The following is a 22495-nucleotide window of genomic DNA, read 5'->3' on the forward strand; positions in this document are numbered from 1 at the left end:
TGAGGACAGTAAAAACAAGCATTAAAAAGTGGATGTATCAGGGCATCTGTTATAATACACTTAAGTAACATCTCCATGCTAAGGTATCATGGATTTATGAATAAATCAAACCTCCTCAATAAGCCCCACAGGTGTGTTCTCCACCCAGAATGTCATCATGGTACACAGCAGTTACTGCTTTTCAACACTAACGTCCCAGATCCCACACCATCCTCTTACATTCCCTCCAAGAATGAATTCCCAGATGTCTTGGCACCTTTTGAGAGACAAAAGGGTTTTTTAATTTGTGGTTTTTCTGGTTTTTGTTGTTGTTGTTGTTTGTTTGTTTGTTTTGAGATTAAAGGAATGCATTTGGCTGATGAGGGGAGAATATGGTCAGGCCTTCTGTCATATTAAACCTTGCAGTTTGTGTTTTATTCCCTTGCATTTCTCTGAAAGAAATAGCTTAATTCTCTTTTGAAGATGCTTGCTCTTACCTGCTGACCACATGCTCATAAGACTTAACAGACTACCTATTAAAAATGGTGCAATACCAAAGAAACTCAACACCAAAAAATTCATGTAGCAACGTGCAGAGTTGTAATATTCTTTCACTTATTAGGAATGGACGCTAATAACCATTTAATGGTTTCAATTTTCACCTGTCAACATCTCTGACTCTTATGTTGCAGCCCATGTTATGGGAAGACTGCCTGTCGCCAGCTGAGATTCTGTTATTAAACCAGTATGGATTCACAGGAATAAGAGAGCTCGAGGGCATGAAGAATGAAGAACCCTTTACAGATAAGGCCAAGAAATTCATGTAACATCCACCTAATGCAATGTTTTTAGGGGAGTTTATATACCACACCTTTAACTTCAGTAACTGATTTTCAATTTGTGCCGTTTCCAGTTGCTTTTGCTTTTCTCTCAGCTTTTCCATAGATTGCTCGTGTGTGTGTTTTAAATTCCTTATTTGTTCCCTTATGTCAGTGTTCTCCAATGTAACATCCACTAGAGTTTTCTAGAAGAGAGAGGAAAAGCACATATTAAAAATCAGAAATAATTTGATGAATGAATATAGGCAAGAGATTATGAAACACACAACACATTTAAAGAGCTTCCTGACATATTAATGCAGTGTGAACAGTTTAGCAAGTTTTAACATTTAAAATTATGGCTTTTGTTGTTGCTAGAAGGTATTACTGGGAGGAGTATACTCAGTGAAATCAAGTCCTAGAACACTATTAAAAAAATAATAACATAGATATATTTCAGTATGAATAATCTTCCCTTCTCTCCGAGGGCCATGCCATAGATACAAAATGCAGTGGACTGAACACAAGAAAGTAATGTACAAGAATGTAACATTCTTGATACATACAAGAAAGCAGAGACATTAAGTTGTTCAGCTCAGATATGTGGGAATTCAGAAGTTTTTAAAAGAGAAACTTGATTCCCACCTTGTCCCTCCCCCTGCATTTCACAGGTACGTAAAATCTCGCAAGTGTCTGGCATCCAAACATGCCACTTCATTTCTGTTACCAACTGAAGGGAGAACTAAGTCAGGAGATGCCCCATTTTGCACTATACAGACCAAATCACGTTTTCACCTTAGATCCTTCATAGAGACATGACTTGTCTACTGCATATCAGTATCTCTTTATTGCACACTATTTTTAATGTTTTTTTTTTTTTAAACCACAGGAACTTCTGCAACATTTTTCTTTGTTTCCTAAATTAGGTGCTTTAGATATCCAAGACAGTAGTTTATGATGTTGCTTAGTGTTAGACTCTGTATCTGTCATCCATGTTTTCTGTATGCTTTGAAATGTGTGTTAGAAAAGGCAGCTGTGGGCTGGGAAGCAGCTATGAAGATGTACCTGCAAGTCTATTGATGCTGATGTCAAGGAGCTGTTCATTTCGCTAAAGCTATCTAAGGCTGCAGCCTGCACTCGCACATGATTCTCTAAGGATTCCTGATGAGCATTTGTCACCTGAGCAGGGGAAAAAAAACAAAAAACAACAAACAAACAAACAAACAAAAAGAAGTTTTATACAGAATAATGATCAAGTTTACCTATTCTTTCCAAGAGAGCTGCAGAAGAGAAAGATGCCAAGGTCGTTTTCACAGTACTAGGATGCTTTAAATATACAGACCTCAAAGTATATTCTCACAAACAAACAAACAAACCTTAAAATCCAAATAATCTAGCAGAAATAAGGCATGAGTATCTAAGTTTATTCTTAGTCTGTAATCACTGTATAAGCTGTTCTTTTTGAAAGGACAAGAGGACAATTGGCAGCTGTCTATTCAGAAAGACTGTATACATAGAGTGGGCTTATTGTAAAAATTCAGAGTGAAAAGCAGAAGAATGCAAGAAATAAGGAAATCTAGAACTGTGAATTGTAGAAAAGCCTTAATTAGCAAAGAACTGACTAATCAGCTACATAAAGAAGCAACATCAAGAAGACATAAGGATGAAGCAGTACAAAGCAGGGAGGGGAAGCCAGAGGGCTTTGCTGTGTGAAAATTAGCCATTTTCTGATATGTACACACACGTGCTTAAAAACTGAAGGGAGGGGGGGAAGACACAAAATGACATCATTCAAGAAGAGACTAAAAGCCAAACAGTGTAAATAATTATGAATGATTTAATAATAAAGAGGAAAAGAGTGTTACTAATGGAAGCCAGCCCAGCTCATGATCTTTGATGGACCAGATTTGTTTCTTGATAAAAACAGAAGAACACCAGGGACTGATACAGGGAACAAGTGTGTAGTAACCAAGCTGTACACAGATTAGATCAGCATAGGGAATAGAGGAAAAGTAGTCACTGTTAACCTTCTATAAATGTGTGCTCATGTAAAACAAACAAAAGCAGAAATGCTTTGGATGGATTAAGAAAGATACAAGGTAAGAATTGTGTGAAGAAACCTAGGGCAGGATATTGGAAGAGCAAATTTCAAACAAACTTTACGAAGAAAAAGTTGTCCTGGAAGTTGTTAAGATAAAAGCAGAGTGATCGAAAGCTGAAACAAAGAGTATAGAAAGGATTTTAAACGAGATTTGCAAATAGCACAAAAGACAACACTCATGTAAAACCCAAATCAGCTCCCAAATAACTAACCAAACAAGAAGTTCACATTATTAGGAAGAACAACATTGTGCTTTCTTTCAGGCAGTCTAGAGTATTAATTAAAAGGGAAGGATGTCTCCTAATGTGCCATTTATGTCAGAAGGAAGCTTCATGAACTGCTGATTAGCTGCAGAACTAGATATTCTGTCAGAGCTGGTCAGAAACCCTTAATTAAGGAAGAATTTCTGACTCATGCAGGATTTCTACTGGTCTGACAGAAGTTCTGGAAGTGCAGGATATCATCACTGCTATTCAGTAAAGATCAGCAGCAAAGACAACAAAGCTGCACCTGAATCAGCATTTCCCACATGCATGCTAGGGGGAGAGTGAGTCTTGTTGGCAGCATTACGACTATTTAACGCTGTTTGCAGAAATTGAGTTCTCTCTCTCTCTTACTCTCTAGTCAGGGGGATTTTTTTTTTCCCCCCTCTCTTTTTGAGACAGGTTGCACAGAATTAAAGTACCAGTTTACAACAAATTCTGATTTTTGTACCTAATACAGCATGCAGGGAACTGACAGCCTCAAAATGAGGGTGGCAAAAGGGCACAAGTCAAGGTCCCAGTCCCTTGAAGTCAGAATACTTTTAACTGCCAAAGCTTCCTCTGAACAAGGGCTGTGAAAATCAATGCTGAATATAAATTCAAAGCAAGTTTTCAGGGGGACTTTTTTGGATCAAACAACTCAGCAGTTTAATATGAAGGCTATTTTTACAGAGTGCAACAGCTTTTATTGCTAAAGCAGCATGTCAGAAGAAAGGTCATTGAATGACCATTGAAATATTCCATTAAAAACCGAAAGGTAAGTAATTTTTAGCACTTTAATACTAATGAATATTGCTACTTCTTTTACTTAGTGTTTAAGCAGTAGTCAGTAAAACAGAGGCAAGTGTTGAAATGACTCCAAGTTATCAGTTTTTCCTAATTAACCATGTTATTTATTCAATGCACCTGGAAGCTGTTACATTCATCTCCACTAACTACCAGTACACACAGACAACGGTATCAAGATCATTCTTTTCTTTCCAAGAATTTCCAGCCAGTTAGTAATTTCATATGCAAAAGCAACCCTGTCCTCCTTTACCTTCCTGGATGGAAAAATAAACAAAGGAAGGAAACTGCAGATGTCACATAAAACAGTGAACTGGAGTGGTTTGGGAGGTTAGTTCTGTTCTGGTAACAGTGGAACAGTTATTCCCATATGCTTTCCCTGCAAATGAATGGATACTTACTTTCAGTTCATTTGTAAGCTGCTGTATTTTTCGTTTCATTTCATCATATTCACCATACATTTTCTTTCTTACTTTTTCCAGAGTTGCTCTCACCTGGTGTCAAAAAAATCAAACGCCTTCATCATTTGGATTATACTGTTTATATATTAGGACATAATTTTCTTCTCTGTTCTTCGTTGTTACTTTCTGTAATTTCCATTGTTAATCTACCACTGCATAACAGCAATTTATTCTCAAAAAAAAGACAAAAACTTAAGTCTCAAGGCTTGTCTACGTAGGGATGATACAAATAACTGTCACTATGAGTAATTCTATACTTCTCTGTACATGCTTAAACACTTGTAAAATAATAATTTAAAAAAATAATTTCAATGAAATATTAATATGTCTTTCTAACTTGATTGCTAAATTAATTAAAATTAATTTGATCATATATTGTTTCTGAAAAAAAAAGGCATGGATTTAATATACTTCCATACTTTTTAAAGTGGTTGGTTTCCCCTGGGTATCCTTTGCACATAAACCCTTTTCATTTCAGTCTTTTAGCCTTGTGTCTAACTAAAACCAAATAAGCTTACATTTACCATTGCAATTTCAAATCTGAAGAACAGAGAACTCAATCTGATTTCAAGACCTATGGATACAAATTATTCCTTGCCTTTCTAGGGAAAAAAAAACCCTCAAAAAACCCCCAAGCTGGCTTCCAGTTTGGCTTTACACACAATCTTGTTTGCCTTTATTCAACCTTTGCCATAATTCAACCTTTTATTTCCCCCCTTCCTCACCTCTACCAAACACAGGCCAATTGCAGGTCATTTAGGGCAGTGAGTTTCCTGTGTCTGCACTCTGGGGTGAGGTGAACTTCTGCAGGGGATGTTTGTAGCAGCTCTGCATAGAATGCCCCCACTGCCTCCCAGAAAGTGGGGCACCAAACCTATGCAAGGAGTGCTCCCTAACCACGGGCTCCCTTTGGGATGGGGAAGAGAGAAGGGAGCTGACTCCTGCCCAGCGCCTCAGGAAAGCACCACTCACCCTGTGCCTCCCCATCACAGGCACACAGGCACACACACACACACACACACACCCTCTTGGCAAATTTGGCTCAGGCAGAGGAAGCTGTCAGCAGCTCTGCCATCCCCATCATTTCTGGTCTATTTGAGTCAGCACGTACACGGCACAAGCTGAGGACTCTTGTTTAAGACTCTGTTTTTAAAGACGACACTACTCTGGCAGACCAAAGATCACAAATTAGCAGGGCTGGACACAGCTTCCAGAAGATGGAAGAGCAAAAGCCAGCCTGTCTCCTCCCATGTCTTTCCCACTTTTTCCTGAAATCTTCGGTACCCCGAATGCACGAGCAAGACATGCAGTGCACCCGGTCTGACGTGTCCCTCCCTAAGGGACCGACAGGGGCAGGGAGATGGTCCCAGCCCAAGCAATCCCCAGCTACCACAGACAGTGCAGCCTGGGGAGCTGGCCCTGCTGTGTGCCAACTCCCCTGTCCCTTGACACCACCCCAGCAGGGCAGAGAAACTCCCCAGGCAGGAAAAGAGAAAAGTGCCTCGCCAGCACTGCCAGGCCCTGCAGCCCCCACCCTCAGCAGCTCGGGAGTGGTGAACACCTGGGAGTACCAGGGAGAATATCGAGTGCTGATGGCCACGGACCAGGCACATGTGAGGAGCACACATGATCGCAGTGCTCGATTGAGTCAGTGTTCCTCCCTTTTCTATCAACTCAGTTTGCACTTGAATCAGTGTAACACGATAAGCACTGGCCAACAGCCTCCTGGGTGGTGAAGGTGGATGGGAGAAGGTCAGATTATTTGCCCTGTGGTAATGAGGGTGTTACTGCCACACCTGAGACAGACTGATGGGCAAAGAGATGCTGAGTTTCAAGAACAGAAAAATATCAAGCAGGATCAGAAATGCAGTTTTTGTTTTCCAGATCTTCTGCCATCTGTGATAAACGAGCAGGCACAAGGAAAGTAGTACAAAGACATCCTTACTAGGCTGACTATTTTAAGGCTGCCCCAAAATACACCAAAGTGATTTTACTATCACCTAATTTAGAAGCCTTTTCAAAGCTGGAGGGGTTTGGGGATGGGGGAAGCAGAGGAAGAGAAAGACTTTATCCTTTCAGGTGCTGCTTACATAGTTTCTTCCATCAGCAAGCACAGTTCCCAGGTACGGAGCGTGCTTTTTTTCCCAACTCAAATAGCACCAAGGCCAGCCTCCAGCACCAGAGTAGGTTCCCAATTCAAACTGAGATGTTGGCTAGACATCAGTTGTCCCATTATACTCTCACAGCTCTGTGTAGATATGTGGAAAGGGTATTTAACAAATGTTGAGGTGAAAGTGTAACTCACTTCTTTAATGTAATTCATCTCCTCTTTCAGCTGATCAGCTGACCAGCCATAAACCACCATTTCTCTCTTATGGTTGTTGTCAGTTCGGTGCACAACACCATACACCATCCCATGAGACAGCTTCCCTGGAGACATCCCATTTGGTACATGGTAGAGCTCCTATAAATAAAAAAAAAATTAAAAAAAATTAAATAAAATAAAAAAAAATCAGTACTAGAATAAAAAAACCCAAATAAAACCACAGTAACTTAGGACTAGGAGAGAAACCAATTATAGTGAAAGCACAAGAGTACATATGAACACTAAGTCCCAAACATTTTGGAGCCAACCTGTCAGCCTTCAGGTTTTTGGAAGAACTTATAATTGATAAATACTGAGATGTCTAATTACCACTGCCTTCAGTTGAAGTCATGTAGGCACATCTAGAGATAGCTGGCTGGATTTGTACAAGGAGAGGTAGAGGCATATAAGAAAAGCTTCACCTGGCTTATTTTCATTCACCACCAGATACTTTTCTGCATTCTTGCAGAACACTGTGAGATCTCTAATTCCCTCTAAACTCTTGCAACCACAGAATTATCCCTCATTTCCCAAACTCCTTGCTACAGGAAACAAAAATTCACAAGTTTACTCAAAAAACATAGGAAGTTCTAAGAAACATAAATTAAAACCTTTTAGTCAGTGTTCCTTAAAAGAGAAAATACGTGTTTTTCTTGAAGATAAACAAAGCAGAATTTCAGTTTGCATTTAAAGCTAAGTAAGAACTTCCAAAGCAATCAAACTCATTTCAGATCTCCATTTCTTCTACAGATGTTGCAGAACTGACATTGGAAGAGCTAAAGCAAAGCTATGAAATAGCATTTATGTGGGTGTTCCAGTATTAGTAAATACTGCAGAAGGATGAACCTCCTTAATCAGGTGTTGCTATGTAAACAGAAGTTGCTTTAAAGAGCCGACATTTTTTATATGATTGACCTGCAGAAATTTGTGAAACGTACTTGTAATAATTGCATGTCTTGCTTCAAGCCACCCTTCACAGACTCCTCTTGATCATCTCATCAATACACTTAATGGGAAAAATCTTCATGCAAACAGCAGGAATCATTTCCCTCAGCATGTAAATGAATATCCACAAGGTCAGATCACCACCTGACCTGGCTGCTCACCTCTCCTCCCTTCTAATCAGCCCAGGGAAACAGCCTTCTGTCATAAGCATCTGAAATGAGTCAGTCCTCAGAACTACTCATTTCTCTTCTTGCTTACAAGGAATTTAAACTACTACCTTCAATGAAGACATCCACATTATGACTTTTCTTAAAAAAGGGGGAAATATTCTTACTGAATGTGAAATATTTGCAAACTAGGAACCTAAAAATAATCAGTGATTTCTGAATGGAAATTTAGAATGAAAAGTTTGGAAACAGCTGTTACTGATAAGCTTTGCATATTGTTTCTGAAAGGTCAGTTCTAGAGAAAAATCAGATATAGATGGTTTTACTGAACTTACTTCCTTTTACTGGATATACCAGATACAGGGACACTTGACAACATTAACTTTAGAATATGTTTGGGTTTGGTTTTCTTGTTCTAAGCATTGTCTAAATACTCTCTTTGACACCAGAGGCTTAAAGAGATGAAGTTCAGCATCTTATATCCATCTGTAGCTCTCCAGTCTTTGCCATGATGGTGAAGAGAAGACAACACCTGCAGCCTAAAGCAGCAGCACTCTCAGTTTTTAGGAGCTAAACTAACACAATTATGATGTCAATATAAGAATAAATGCTTCTTTAGGTAAGGGGAAAATTAACAGGAAAATATACTTGCATTAAGAAAAACTGATAGAGACAGACATTTGTTTTATATTGTGTCCTTCCCACATGGCACTGACAGAATTTCCTCAACACTGTAAATCCTACATGCTCTTCTTTATCACATCATTAATGGTCTAACCATGTTGCTGCAGCTCTGTGTGTGTGTGTGTGCAGGGCTGGGAAGGGAACAGTCACAGGGCAGACACCTGATAAAGAAATTTTCAGGCACAGAACAACAAAGCTGTAAGCCTTCATTTGAAAACAAAGCTTTAAAACCACTTAATGAAGAAAACATTGGGCAACAAGCCCTACCTATACACGATATAATTTTGCACTTTGAAAACATTATATGCAAAGCTTCATATCCTCAAAATGAGATGTTTCATAATTATGCATTATTGGGTGTTTTGTTTTGCTGTTTGGATGTGCCCAAACAAAAGTCCTACATCTCATACTTAGAAATAGAGAAATACAGAAACCAGATGGGGACATGACTCAGTTATTTTGTGTTTGTTTGCTTCCAGGGTTGTACAGTTTCTTTCATAGTTCATTGTGGCTCCTCCCCTGCATCTGGAAAAAGGGATTACACACAAGTTTCCATCTTCCTGATAACAGACTGAATAATCACTTCGATTGTTTAGAGGTTACCAAGGCACCAGACACTGAATTCATAAATCCATACCCTTTGCCCATGATCACTCATTTTTAATGAGGTGAAGAGCTGAATACCAGCAATACCAAGGTCCTTTGTGTCTCTGAAACATTAGCAGAATTATCTAAAGTGCTGTTTGCAGAGTTCTGGCATAAAAATTCTGACCAAGTTCTTTATTTTTAGAATATTATGAACACATTCCTAAGGAATGCTTTGAAGGATTCCCCCCTCCCCCTCCCCAGAAAGACCTACAAATTCAGACCAATGGGTTTGCAGCTGGAGAATCACCCATGGCACTTACATATGTATTTCAGAGATGAACAGATTTACATTTACATTATAATGGACAGTACATGCACAAAGGCAGACTGGTTACATGTCCCTTGCAACAATGCTAAACTTGCTTGTTATCTGTATTTGCACAAGCCTCCTAAAATGCCTTTGTTACTTCTCTTTCAGAAGATTAAAAAATCCCCAGACAAGTGCCTGTTAAAATTTCAGTTCTTGCTTGCTTTAAAGATGTGTGAGCCAACAGCTACACAAGTAACTGCTCTCATATTTCCTTAACCTTCGTCTTGTCTTTCATTGCTATGAAAGTTCTATTCCAGCCATCTTACCTTCTAGTCACCCTTTTCTGATTAGTAATTCTTAACTTCCTCTCAGTGACCACTTGTTTCAGGGTTCTGTATAAGTAAAGCCAAAAAAGGGCTCACCTGATGCAGTCTTCTCTTAGGAGAAAGGTTACCATCAGAAAACTCCTCTGAATGCAGGGTTGAGGTGGTTGCTTTGTTTGTTGATTACTTTTTCAATACAGCTTTGCCTCTAAAGGAGGCCTAGCTGAGTAGCTCAGTTCTCAAGTATCTCCAGAGAACTGCAGCACTGAGCGTGCACTGAGTACACTTCTGCCAGTTTGCCTCCTCTCAAGCTACTTCCACCAACCTTTGTCTATTTTCCTCCCTTCACTGTTTTTTCCATTTCTGCCTTGTACTTTGTTCTTCCTCTGACACATCCTCTCTCCCATGCTTCCTCTTTCACAAATCCTGGATCTTCCACATCCTCAAGAATACAGAACAGGGTTTTTTTAAAGTCAAATAGTTCCCATTATTTTCCTCTATGTCCCATACATACCCACTCTCAGAACTCAGATATTTTTCCAAGCAGATCCTCAATGGTCTCCACTCTTATCTACAGTGAGGCATCTCAGTGAGGATAACAGCATAAGTAAATACATGCAAGAATTTAGGTGCAGTAAATACTGTAAAGTTAACCAGAAGATACTTTAAGATGGAAGTTTAGATTAATTAGATTTATCAACCATTGCTGTTTAAGGTCAAAATATCAGCCAAATCCCTTCTAATGTGAGCTAATGATCTGAAAAGGCAGAGTTAGCTTAATCACTTTGTGACTATTTCTTTGTACCTATAGTCAGTTCTGTGACAGCCCAAGGTGACAGCAAGGACACATGGTGTGGATGCTCACACATCCTGGGTCAGCCTCCAGGAACACGTCCTGTCTGTGCTGCAGCAACAGCCAGCCGCGCTTGCTGTGATCACAGAATGTACCAGAGCAACATTGACTGTGTTTACCTAACTAATAAACATTGGAAACAGAAGCCTACACCCCAAGGTTGCAAAAGTCTTGATAATTACCATGCATCCTGTTTGTGTCTTTGTCCAGGGAGGCAGCACAAGTAGCATGAAAGAGGTGAAGATATTACAAAACCAAACCCTAAATTTAAGTTTTTAGCTCTTTTTTCTATGACCCGTGGTTTTACTTGCATTATGTAAATAAAACTGAGGGACGATCTGCTTCCTAATCTACCAGTTTATAAATGAAAGTCAGATAGGCTCATATTTTATACTTCTCCCTGCCCCAAAATTAAAAGCAAAAGCACAGAAGACACATCTTTTTATGAGAAAAAATGGCATCTAATGTAATGCTTAACACAATTCTGTGGTAAGTATCCCTGTGGCCTTAAAATTTTCCTGATTCATGATCTTCTGTTTACCTACACCATCAAAAACTTTTTAACAAGAATTATATCAGATAAGCAAGGCTTTATCTTTTCCTTAGCAGCCACATTCCAGGTGTTCCTAAAATATCCAGTTATCTTTTACCTGTTCACTAGTTACACAAGGAACAAGAATATTCATGTTGTTACTGATGTTACATATTTTCTATTCAGAAAAATGACACATTTGTAACATTGAGCTCACCGAGGAGTTACTGTGCTCCGACAAAAGGTAGTTCTGTTTTTATGTCATTTCATATTCCTCTACAGCCTGTGAAAATCATGTTACATTTAGGAATATTTTACATTAAAATAGTATTACAACAGGGAAAATATGCCACAACAGACATGAGTGTTCTTAAATTCATGAAGAATGCAAGAAGCATCGCTGAACATGTTCCAACTTTGAAGCTCCTTGGGTGCTGAATTTAGGCCTCCATCTCAAAAGAGAAGTGCCAGACATTATACAAAGCCGTATCTAACCCATGAAATCTGTACACAGAATGCCAGTGTTTAACATTGGGAAACAAAGATACAACAAACACAGCAGTAACCTCAGAAGTCAGTGGAATTCTTCCTGTGTTTTTTACGCAGTGCAGGTTTTGAAAAAGGTGTTGCTTAATTAGTGCACGGCAAAAATCGAGCAACCAATGCTGGAGAGACTGAGAAACAGTAACATCACCTGTAGCAGATGAACCACATTTTTCAGGCACAAGTTCTGCTCTGCTGACAGGAGTGGGCTGGCAGCAGCACAGAAAATAGGCACTGTCCTAGATTCCATGTGCACCACAGCCCCATGTTCACTGCACTCATATTCTTGAACCCGGCCTGACACAAGTTTCTGCTTGATTCTCAACATGATGTACAGAAGAAATTCCCCTTATGGCTTCTTTACAGCCTACTTTTTTTTGCTGGAGAAAAAAAATAATGTTTACTATGCTTCTGTATTCTTGCTTAGGAAGTAAAAAGAATTTCACTTCTTAGTTGTGATGTTTAAAAAAAAAAAGCAAGAAAATTAAATTGTTTGAGGATATATGCAGCCAAAGTACCAAACTGAGTTTAAGACTAAACACTTGTCAAACTTGGCTGAAAGCCACAGACAATAAAGTGACACAAGTTTCCAGAGTGTTATCTCATTTTCATTCTCTTGTCCACGTAGCCAAATGAAAATGAAACGTCTGTCTATACATATCTTCACATTCTGCCCTCAAAAGCTGCAGCTTCCAATGACACTTCCAAATTTAACCATGACAGTGAAGAAAGAAACTGATGGATAAAAATAAGCCAGATCCCAAACGGGGACATTACAATTGTCTGGTATCCCTTTATTATGAAAGACAAGAGAGGCTTCAGGATATGCAGATTTCGCATACAATGTGCCAAGCACAATATTCCTTTGTACTTCATGGTGAAGTAAACAGCCTCACACTCCTGTCACCCATTGTCTATCATGGACGGAAATAATGGAACAGAATTGGAATAATTTGTGATTCTCTCTACATAAAGTACTAACAATTCAAGCAACCCAACCAACCAGCCTCTATCTGTGAGTTCTCATGTGCTTCTTTCAGGGTATCATATCCTAAATATGATCAGGGTATTGTATCCTAAATATGAGTATAAAACATCCAACACAACACAAACTCACTCCCCCTTTAGTTTCTGAGATCAGTCTCTAACTCTGTACCATCTGCCAGCCTTTCACAAAAAGGGAGAGAACAACCTAGTGCAGTACTGCCTGCAGCAATTTTGTTGCACCCAGATCCCTCAGTTCATTTTAATCTCTTACACTGGTTCATTTCTATTTCATGGATTCATAGCAGTAAAAAAGTTCATCTAGAAACTTACAGATACACTGATACAGACTGAACGAAATACAGCACAAATTTCCTGTGAAGTGTGGACTCCAATGAAAAAGGCTAAGGCAAGAGCTACCAACATAACTGATAAAGAACCACTTCTGGTCTGACATCAAGCAGCAGAACAAGTTATTGGGGGGTCAGCCCCAGAAAAAGCTGCTGTGCAGTTCGTTAGCTGATTCTGCAACTGAAGCACCTCTTAATGGTACTGAGCCTGAGAGATGCAGACAAGCAACAAACACAGCCAGCAGTCACCATGTCACATTAGGGCAGCTCAAAATCACCTCCTTCTAATGAAAGATTTGCAAGAGGAGATTACAACCAAATGTCACACCATGGTGTATTTATAGTTTTCTGGCATTCCCTCCAACACTGCAAGGTCTTTTCTCTCCTCCCTCAGCAGCAGAGTCAGAGACTTGTCCTGCCCAAACAGGAGAGCACCTGCAGCCAGGTTCTGACTGCCTGACTTGGTTGAACACTCCAGCAAAAACTGTGCAATCCCACAGATTCCCCTGCAGTTCATTTCTGTAAGTATTTAATGTATTTTAAATACCAAAAGCATTTCTCATGTTCCCATTTTCTTACAAGTCAGCAATTAGAGTCAGCAATTAAAATCAGCACAGAACTCTAGATTCCAGTAAGAGATTCGATTCTTGCTGAAGCTGGATTTTTTGACCTTAAATTGTAAAGCACAAGGTAGAAAACAGAGCAGTTCCCTAATTTCAATTATCTCTATTTCCAAAAAGGGGGCACAGTTCTCACAGGACAGTGCGAGGATTATCTAACATTTGTAAAACTTGTTCTCAAAGTGCTTTAAGCAATTTCCTTAACATGAAGGCAGCTGAACACAAGTGACCAGCAGACACCTGATCATTGTTCTTAGATTTTATTTTTAATTAAACTTTGCTGTAAAAGCATCACAGCATGACTAGTCATGAGGCATGTGTACACTCTAAGTTATTGTATAACTAATTTGAATAAAGCAATCGATTACAGAGACAATAAAAGTCTACAGGTAATTCATTGTTGTCTGGCTTTAAAGACATGAGGAAAAACCAGTTCATGAGCAGTGATTTTTTTGGAGCTGTTTCCATACACTATGGATATACTGTCTGTGGTTATTTTTTTAATCACACAGAAACTGTTAAACACAAGTGGTTAGCACAATTCCTCAGTGTTTTTCCATTACTATGAAACTGGCTGAGTAGATCCCATCTAGCTCTGAAGCCTGACTTTATAAGTCTTTCAATTGCCTAAAAGTACTGAACTATAGAAACTACTCAGAACATACAATATTCAAATTGCATGCAGTGTTTTCTGGTCTCAATTAATAAGGAACCATCTCTTATAAATCACTGTTTTCCACACTGAGCCAAATAATGCATTTATTGTCTCCATATCCTCTCCTTAACATTCTCTGATATAAAGCCCACTTGCCTTTACTTGTATTATGGCGAAATAACAGCTCATTAAATGCAAGGTCCCACAGAGAAAAAAACTTGGTCACATAAGAAAGTCACTACAAATTGTCCAACCCTCATCCTTTACAATCCTTTCTCATTATCACATTACTCAGACCCATAAAGTGAGTAAGGCATGAGTAAATATCTATCCTCCTCAAAAGCAAACTCAGATTCCTCTTAGGGCAATGGGTCCATAAGCTTAGGCCAGTCTGAGGGTTGCTGCAATCAGATACAAGCTGACAAGAGACTGACAGAGAAGCTACTCTAAGTGTTCCAACTAAACACCTCTGTACAAAATGAATTATTACTATTTAATGGTGGCCCAAGTTCAGTTTGCATTAATGTTCTCTTTAACCTATTCTGTAAGTAACATTTCTAGAACCTGAAAAACAAATTACTCTCCCAGGCCAGTGTGGAAAACCTTAATGTATAAAAGACTCCAGGACAAAAACAACTGATAAAGAATCCTTATCTTGAGCATTTTTCTTTGTGTTCCTTAGAATGTTTGTCTTTCTCAGTGATTTTACAGTTACTTTTGCCTTTAAGTATCACTAAGAAATTATTTCTAGTAAGTCCTATAGTTTTTCTTCCTAGTGTCATACTGCTATTTAGACATTGAGTTTGGCAAACATCTCCAACTTGTTTGGTTTTGATTTATCAAAGTATAAATGTGGAAGTTGTGGAGCCTGTCCAACTTCCCTTTTTAGTCTTCATCCTTAAGACTAATTAAACATCATCTCTTGCAGTGGAACAGCTCTTATAGAACAAGTTCTGCATCAAAGGAAATTTTAAATTCTTTTTCTGTGTGCACACTACTCACTTCTGCAAAACATAAGCCCTTCTGAACCCTTCTAAGCACATGACCTTCAAATCCCTTCAATTTCAGAACAATCTTGAATTCTTCAATTTCTTATTTGTACATCACCCTTTACTGAAATTAGCTGACACACACAGATATCAAGGTCCTCTGCACATCAACTACATTAATACTCAAATCTTGCACACTGTTATACCTCCACGAAATATAAAACCCTTTTAGGATCAAGAGGATCCTGATCAAGACCCTGTTTAATACAGGACCCTGTTCCTAGTAACAATTCCTTGCTCTTTGATATATAAATATGAAGTAATCAAGTTTTAAAGGTACCTCGGTCACAAATCACCTGTTGTTACTTTACCACTGTCTTTTTTTCCATGCAGTTTTGCCATCACTAACTCCAAGGCTTAGGTTCAAAGCTCACACCCACCTTGACAACCTTCTACATGTTCTTAAATCTTCTAAGATGACTGAGCTGCCAAAGCAACAAATATCAACATCTGTGTAGGGAAATGTTTACCTCTTATTCATAGAGAATTTAACTTTGATTCTTAAAACTTACACTTTTCTTTCTCTCAGTTTCCTTTGGTCCTGTTCTTCCCTGTTCAGGCTGTGTCACTTCATCCGGTGGAACCGTTAAGCGTAGCCTACACACGTTCATCTGAAAGAAGAACAAGATTTAGGTGTTACAAAAATGATTTCAACAATTTGCTTTACAGAATGAACTGTACTGAGATTTAAATTCTTCTTCCCAAGCAAAAATAAATGGAAACACTATCTGCAACTTCACTATTTTTCTTCTGGCATTTCTTTAAATCTGTTGAGAGGACAAATCAATAGCACTTAGACTACTGCTGTCAACTGTATTTTAGAAATGTTGTGTACTGCCTTCTGTATTCCTCCCTGTTTGGTCTTTCAGGTCTGCAAGGCCAGTAAGAAACAGTGTCCTGAGATAGATAAAGTTCTTAAAAATATGTGAGATGTGTCTGTATTATAAAGAATAAGAATGGGAAAAAAGCTATGAGAAGATCAAGGTGAAATATAACCTATTCTGTAGACATATCTGTGAAAGCAATGTTTTGTGTATTGGCCTCCTCCCTGTTAATTTTATTCATCCATATGCTAGAAAATTTAGAACAAGAAGTCACAAAGCGGCATGAAGCCCCCAAAATTTAAAAGCAGTTTATGCTTTCATATTTGCTAAAGAATACTGAAACAATGAAATGCATTTTAAAATTATGAAACTTGGTACATTGGTTTTTGATACTGATTGGTTGCTATGTTTGTTCTAAGAACACCAGACTGTCTCCATATACTACAGAAGCTGGTGGTACTTCCTACTTACAGATTAGTTATCCAGATACATTAATAGTAAGTTCCTCATCTTTGGAACTCATTGATTCATAAGGTAATTGACATCACCTTTCCTCATCATTTCCTCGTGCCCTTTCTCCCCATTAGCTTATTAAGGCTCTTTCCTCTTAAAACATTCCTGTTTACAACAAGAAGGGACTCACAGACTGGCAAACAAAGACCAGAGCCATAAATAGGGAATATAAGTGAATTTGTGCTGTGCAGGAAGCGATAGATGAGGCCAATGTTTTCTTACAGTGATTTCAAACAAAGGAAAGCTGGACAAAAAGGTACGAACATATTGCTAGGATAAAACATTAAAAATGCCTGAAATGACTAGAAATAGATAATGACTGACAACTCAAAGTTAGGAGAAATGAGGTTGTCTATGATTCTCTGAAGCTAATAACTGGCCTATTTCAATCACTATGGGGATAATCATAGCCAACAGAGATTCCCAGTGCAGTGACTGTAAATAAGTAATTATCCCTGTACCTGTACACCAGTGAGTGAACCATAACTGCCCTTCTCATCACAGGTGTTACAGGGCTACTGTGAAGGAAATCACAGAAGTCCACTACAGATGGCAGTCAAGTCATCACAACTACACTGGAAATATAAATTATCAACGGTCATTTGTTGAGACTAAAACCACTGTACAATCAAAAGGTTGTCATCATTCAAGCTTTTTTTACTTGCCCTTTTCACCTTGCCTTATCTATTACCCCCAAATCATTTACCCCACCCCAAATGGCAATCATAAGGATTCCAGACTTGAAGTTGTGCCCAGCAAGGCTTGTACAGCAGTGGCAAAGTACCACCCAGTTCCTTGCTAGGACAAACTTACACAGCCTGTACTCTGCTATTGTTTACAACAATTGGACTTCCTCAGCATCCCTGGGGAAACAGCAGCAAATGTAATAAAGTAGCCATGCAGTCCTGCTCCTCCTAGGCACCAAAGGATGCATTCTATCTAAGGACAGCACTACAGACTCATCTGCTAAAATTCAGAAACACCAGGGAGATTGGAAAGGAACAACACCAGGCACTGCTTTTTCCTCCAGCCCCCAGAAGCAGTTCTGAACACTGTACATGCACTGTTCTTGCTCTGCAGGGCTTCCTGAAGGAACAACACACTGTGCCATTTGTCGGTGAGTTTACTTGACCAAATCAATGGGCAGGCTCACATGGAAATCACAGCAAGCCCTTCTTCCACAGCAAACACTGCTCTAGCGATGGCTTAAAATGGAAATGACATCCTAACAGGAAAGACCTCCACTCAGTGCCAAACAGTGGCAGGATCATGTGCAACTGAGGAAGAAAAAAGTAATTTCCAGAAACAAAGTGGGTAATGCAAAGAGAAAATGGGGAGGGGGAGGATGATAACTACTCTGACAGGGAAAGAGCTGTGATTCAATTTCCTTCATCTGCTTACTGATAGTAAGAACAAGTGAGAAAAAACAGGAACGGACATGACTTCCACCTCACCTTTATGTCATTGACATTGTAACTTTGTGAGCATAACTTTTAAAAAGAAATACTATCTGACTATCTGACTTCTGTTTAATTTGCAGCATCAGTATCTTTGGCAAGTCAACATTATAAATAATTTTAATTGTGCCAACATTTTATGCTCCCTCCTGGCTTTTTGACACCAACAACGCATGAGTGGCATTTCTAGAGCTTGTCTGAAATAATTTGTGATCATTTGTGAAACAAATGTGAAAATGGACAGGAAAACAAAGACTGGACAGGTTCACCCCAACACAACATCAGACAGCAGGAGTTTCCTGACTGCAGTGAAAAGTAACAGGTGAAAACACACTTTTTCAACAAATTTTTAAGAGGCTAGTGGGACAGGATAAAGGAGAGCTACTGCAATACGGCAGTTAAGGAAATAAAAAAACAATCTAGCTTTATTTAAAATGCTGAGAATCCATGGCCCAGATCCACAGTCCACATGTATGTTTATCATCCTACTCAAATCACTAGGGTGCAACTTAAAACAAATACAGATGACAGATTCAGTTTAAGTGATGCTCTTCAGCCTCCTCTTCCCCCTTTCCAAAAAACAAAGCACCCATAAAGGCATTAATCAGAATTAACTATAGGCTGAAATAATTACAGATTTTTTTTCATTAAAATTAATTAAATTAATGAGCAATGCTCTTATAGAATAACCAGAGTTACTAGTACAGCAACAGAAAAATACATGCTGTTCTACTAGCAACCACTCTCTAAGCATTTTACAGGAGCCTCACAGGAAAAAGATGTGGTTCAGTATTGATCCAGCTTCAAAGCAGCCCTGGAGGTCAACCTCACCAGAATTTAATATCGTTGATACTGACAAAAGGTGGGGATAACATGTTTGTAGAGTAACTATCTACTGCCCTATCAACTCAATGGCCAAAAATCACTCCCTTTGCCTAAGATCCAGTGTTGGCTTTAGATCTTTGAAGGTGAAAGCAGAAAAACAGTGCATGTTTACTCTCAATCCTAAAACGCAAATAAGAAAGTACTTTCTTTGGTCATTTATCTGTTGATTAGCCTGCTCCATTCATGCAATCTCTGCCATGAGATTCCACACAAAATTAAAGGGCACTCTTCCTGTGACCACAGGCACTCAGGAATGTGACACACATCTTTCATTTATTCAACAGTTATTCTAACTGTCTCTCTCCCCTCTTCTGTCAACTCATGATAAGGGAGCCACACTTCACTAAAAAAAGGGACAACAGCTTCCCAGTGGGTTGTAGTCACAAATTAAATTTTTACCAGTTTTCTTAAAAGAGTGTATCAAATACAGTTCATCATTCCTGTAAAATCTATCAAGGGGATTAAAACAAGAAGCTTATCACCTGAACAGAAGTTCCCTTATTGTAACTTCTGTAAGAAATACGAGAACAGGGAAACTCAATGGGAACATAGAAGACATACAGGGAACATAACTATGATTTTCAAGTCATCATAACCTTTCTTATGCATTAGCAATTTCATTTTTTAGGAAGACTGGGGATCTTTTTATCAGGAATAACATTATGACCCTCTTGCTTTCATGTAAAACCAGAGCAACACAATATTCTTCAGTTTTTAAATTATGAATTCATATTTTTGAAGCATCAAAACAATAACCACACAATTCAAGAAACATCATGGTCACAGGGGTGTATTTTTGGTAAGAATAAGATTATCACTTTGATTTCTTTTTTCGCATGTGGAATCAACATCCACAATGATAGCAGCACAGTTAACAGCAGTGAGAAAGGGGCTATTTAAAGCTGTGTGGCTGTAGAGACATTCCTATCATAGCTGCCTGAGTTTTAACAACTTTTTACAAGCCAAACAGATTAATACATGGTTATTATTTAGTGCATTTGCGAAAAAATTAAAGTCGGCAAATTACGTATCTGCATTTGAGGAATTGATTATACAATTAAATAACTACTGCCATATAAATCATTACTGTGAGCTTTCTCAGGGTAGGGTAGGCGAGTTCGCGATTGTAAATATCCAGGCACATTTCAAGGATGCGGGGGAAGTCTCCAGCACAAGCACACCTTCCCCGCAGGTTTACAGAACAGGCCAGGCTCTAGAACTACAAAAAGCTTGCGGGACTCCCCAGAAACTCTTCCTTTCCCACAGCTACAAAGAACGCACAAAAAGATGCTCTCGCACACCGCAAGCTTCACCTAAAAACGCCGATAATAAGGAAAGAGAGGGGGACGAAAAGGAGAAAGGTGCTCCGCAGGTAACTACACGAGGGGGGCGTCGAGCCTCCGCTTCGCCCCGCCGCCCCGCCCTGGGACCTTCCCGCCGCCCCCCCGCGCTGCCCCGCGCACCTTCCGCCGGGAGCGGCCGCCGTCCCCGGGCGGCCTCCGGGGGGTTGTGGCGGTGACCGTGAGCCCCGAGCTGTAGCGCAGCATCCCCACGGGCGGCCGGGCCGGCGCTCTCTGCGGCTCCTCGGGCCGGCGCCGCCGCTCCGCCCCCGCGCACTTGGCCGCGGGCGGCCGCAGGGGCCGGGCGGGGGCGGGCCGGGGCTCCGCTTCCCCTCCGCTTCCCCTCCGCTTCCCCTCAGCCCCGCCGAACTGGCGGCCTCGCGCCGGCTCTCGGGCCAGCGGAGTGCCCAATGCGTGGGGTGACACTGGGCAAAGTCGCTGTGGGACACCGAGGTGCCGGTGCAGGGCGGCATTCCCTCTGCTCACGGAAACTCTGGGTGCAGCCCAGTCGGGGTGCAGCCTGGGGAGAGGAGCGTCGAGGGGAGACCCAGAAAGATCCGTCTGTCACACAGGCACCTCCCGGCACTGGGAAACGGGCGTTAGGGCACGCAGGAGCCACTGGCGGCCCTCAGTCCCGTTCTCCGGTACCCACCTTTGAGCACTCTAAGAGAGTGCTATGTGAAAGCTGGACACTGCCCTCCTTCCCACAGCAATTCGTGAGGCACCCAGGTGTGTCACTTGTCCGTGCTCCAGGAATGGGTACCAGGCTCATCAGAAAGCACGCAGATCCCAGCCAGCCTCGGGGTTGACAGGCACAAAGCCGATGCAGCTCAGTGCATGAATGACAGCTTCAGCCTCAGTGCCAAGGTCCAACAAGGTGAGTGTGGTCTGCCCGAGCCGGCTGGCCCCGAGCCAGATTGCAGGTGCGGACTTCAGCATTTCAGACGCTCAGTTCTTCCGGATCTGGGCTGAGGGGACGCCATAACCCTGCACCATAACCCTGCACCATAACCCTACACCATAACCCTACCCCATAACCCTGCACCATAACCCTACATCACCCTACATGGCCTAGGCACACACCTTCATCTGCAGCCTTGGGCATCAGTCACGAGCACTACACTCCTCAGTAATCAAGGGAGTTATAAGCAAAGAAGGTGCTTTTGTTTGAAAGAAATGACAGAAAAATAACTTAAACAGCATTTTAAAAATAATTTATCTCCTGTCTCCATGTAATTAAATTAAGACCACGAGAAACAGTTATGGCTATGCAATGTCCTTACCCGTTAAGATGTTAACGACCAGAGAACTGAAGGGAGGAAATCCGCACTGGAAAAATGGAAACTGCACTGAACTATGGGTACCTCACCCTCTCTGTGCACAATGCCTCTCCTCGCTACTCTCTGTCCCCAGGGCAGGATATTGAGCTATGGACGTGACAAAGATCTGAAGAAGAAAGGAAGAAATAATTGCCCAGCGCAGAGGAATGAATGAAGCATCTGCATTTAGTATGCAGCATCTTTTTTCTTGTTTTCCCAATTACTGTTCTCTTCTCCTCCTGGGGAAGGTAATACAGCCCAAGGCGAACAAATTAGAACATCCACTTGTATTTCAATTTCTCTCAAGGCAAGATTGAGTGTTACACGAGTCTTTTTGTGGCAAGGTGTCTTGTTCCTACAAACAATTGCATTTCCATATGAATCACACCTATCTTAAGTCCTGGTTGTAATGCTGCTTTTGTGGGTTTGCAAGTGGATACTAGATGTGTCATAATCAACAGGAACAAGTTCCTTCACAAGTATGTTGTCTACTGGTGTGGCTATCCCTTAGCACTTGTTCCTGGTCATTCTGATGAGTCTGTTTAAATTCTGGTATGCAGACAGCTGGTGACCTCTGTGGTTTCAGCTGAGAAGGAGATCACAGACCTGTGAGATTACCCTAGTTAGTTACAAGTTGTACCTTCGGGACTGTATTTCCCTCTGGAACAAGGTGTGTGTGTGGGACTTCCCAGTCACTGCAAGGCATAAACACAACTGCTTTTCTAAGAATGGGCACAGAGACTAAACTTGTACTACACTATGGAAAAGGACCTCCCTTCCT

At 40.4% G+C, this 22495-nt stretch overlaps 1 protein-coding gene across 1 annotated transcript in view; it reads right to left on the minus strand.

Moving 5' to 3' along the window:
- Positions 1-20636, minus strand: part of MYZAP (myocardial zonula adherens protein) — a 51692-nt gene extending 31056 nt beyond the window's left edge. The window contains exons 1-6 of the mRNA XM_040077837.1: positions 20519-20636; positions 15889-15987; positions 6714-6872; positions 4349-4441; positions 1863-1976; positions 851-1003 (exon numbers count right to left, since the gene is read on the minus strand). Coding sequence (XP_039933771.1) covers positions 851-1003; positions 1863-1976; positions 4349-4441; positions 6714-6872; positions 15889-15987; positions 20519-20602 — 702 coding nt within the window. The 5' untranslated portion in view covers positions 20603-20636. The remainder of the gene's footprint in view (positions 1-850; positions 1004-1862; positions 1977-4348; positions 4442-6713; positions 6873-15888; positions 15988-20518) is intronic.
- Positions 20637-22495: the final 1859 nt, after the last annotated feature.

This window comes from Hirundo rustica, chromosome 13 (genome assembly GCF_015227805.2).
Source record: "Hirundo rustica isolate bHirRus1 chromosome 13, bHirRus1.pri.v3, whole genome shotgun sequence".
In the NCBI taxonomy this organism is placed as follows: Eukaryota; Metazoa; Chordata; class Aves; order Passeriformes; family Hirundinidae; genus Hirundo; species Hirundo rustica.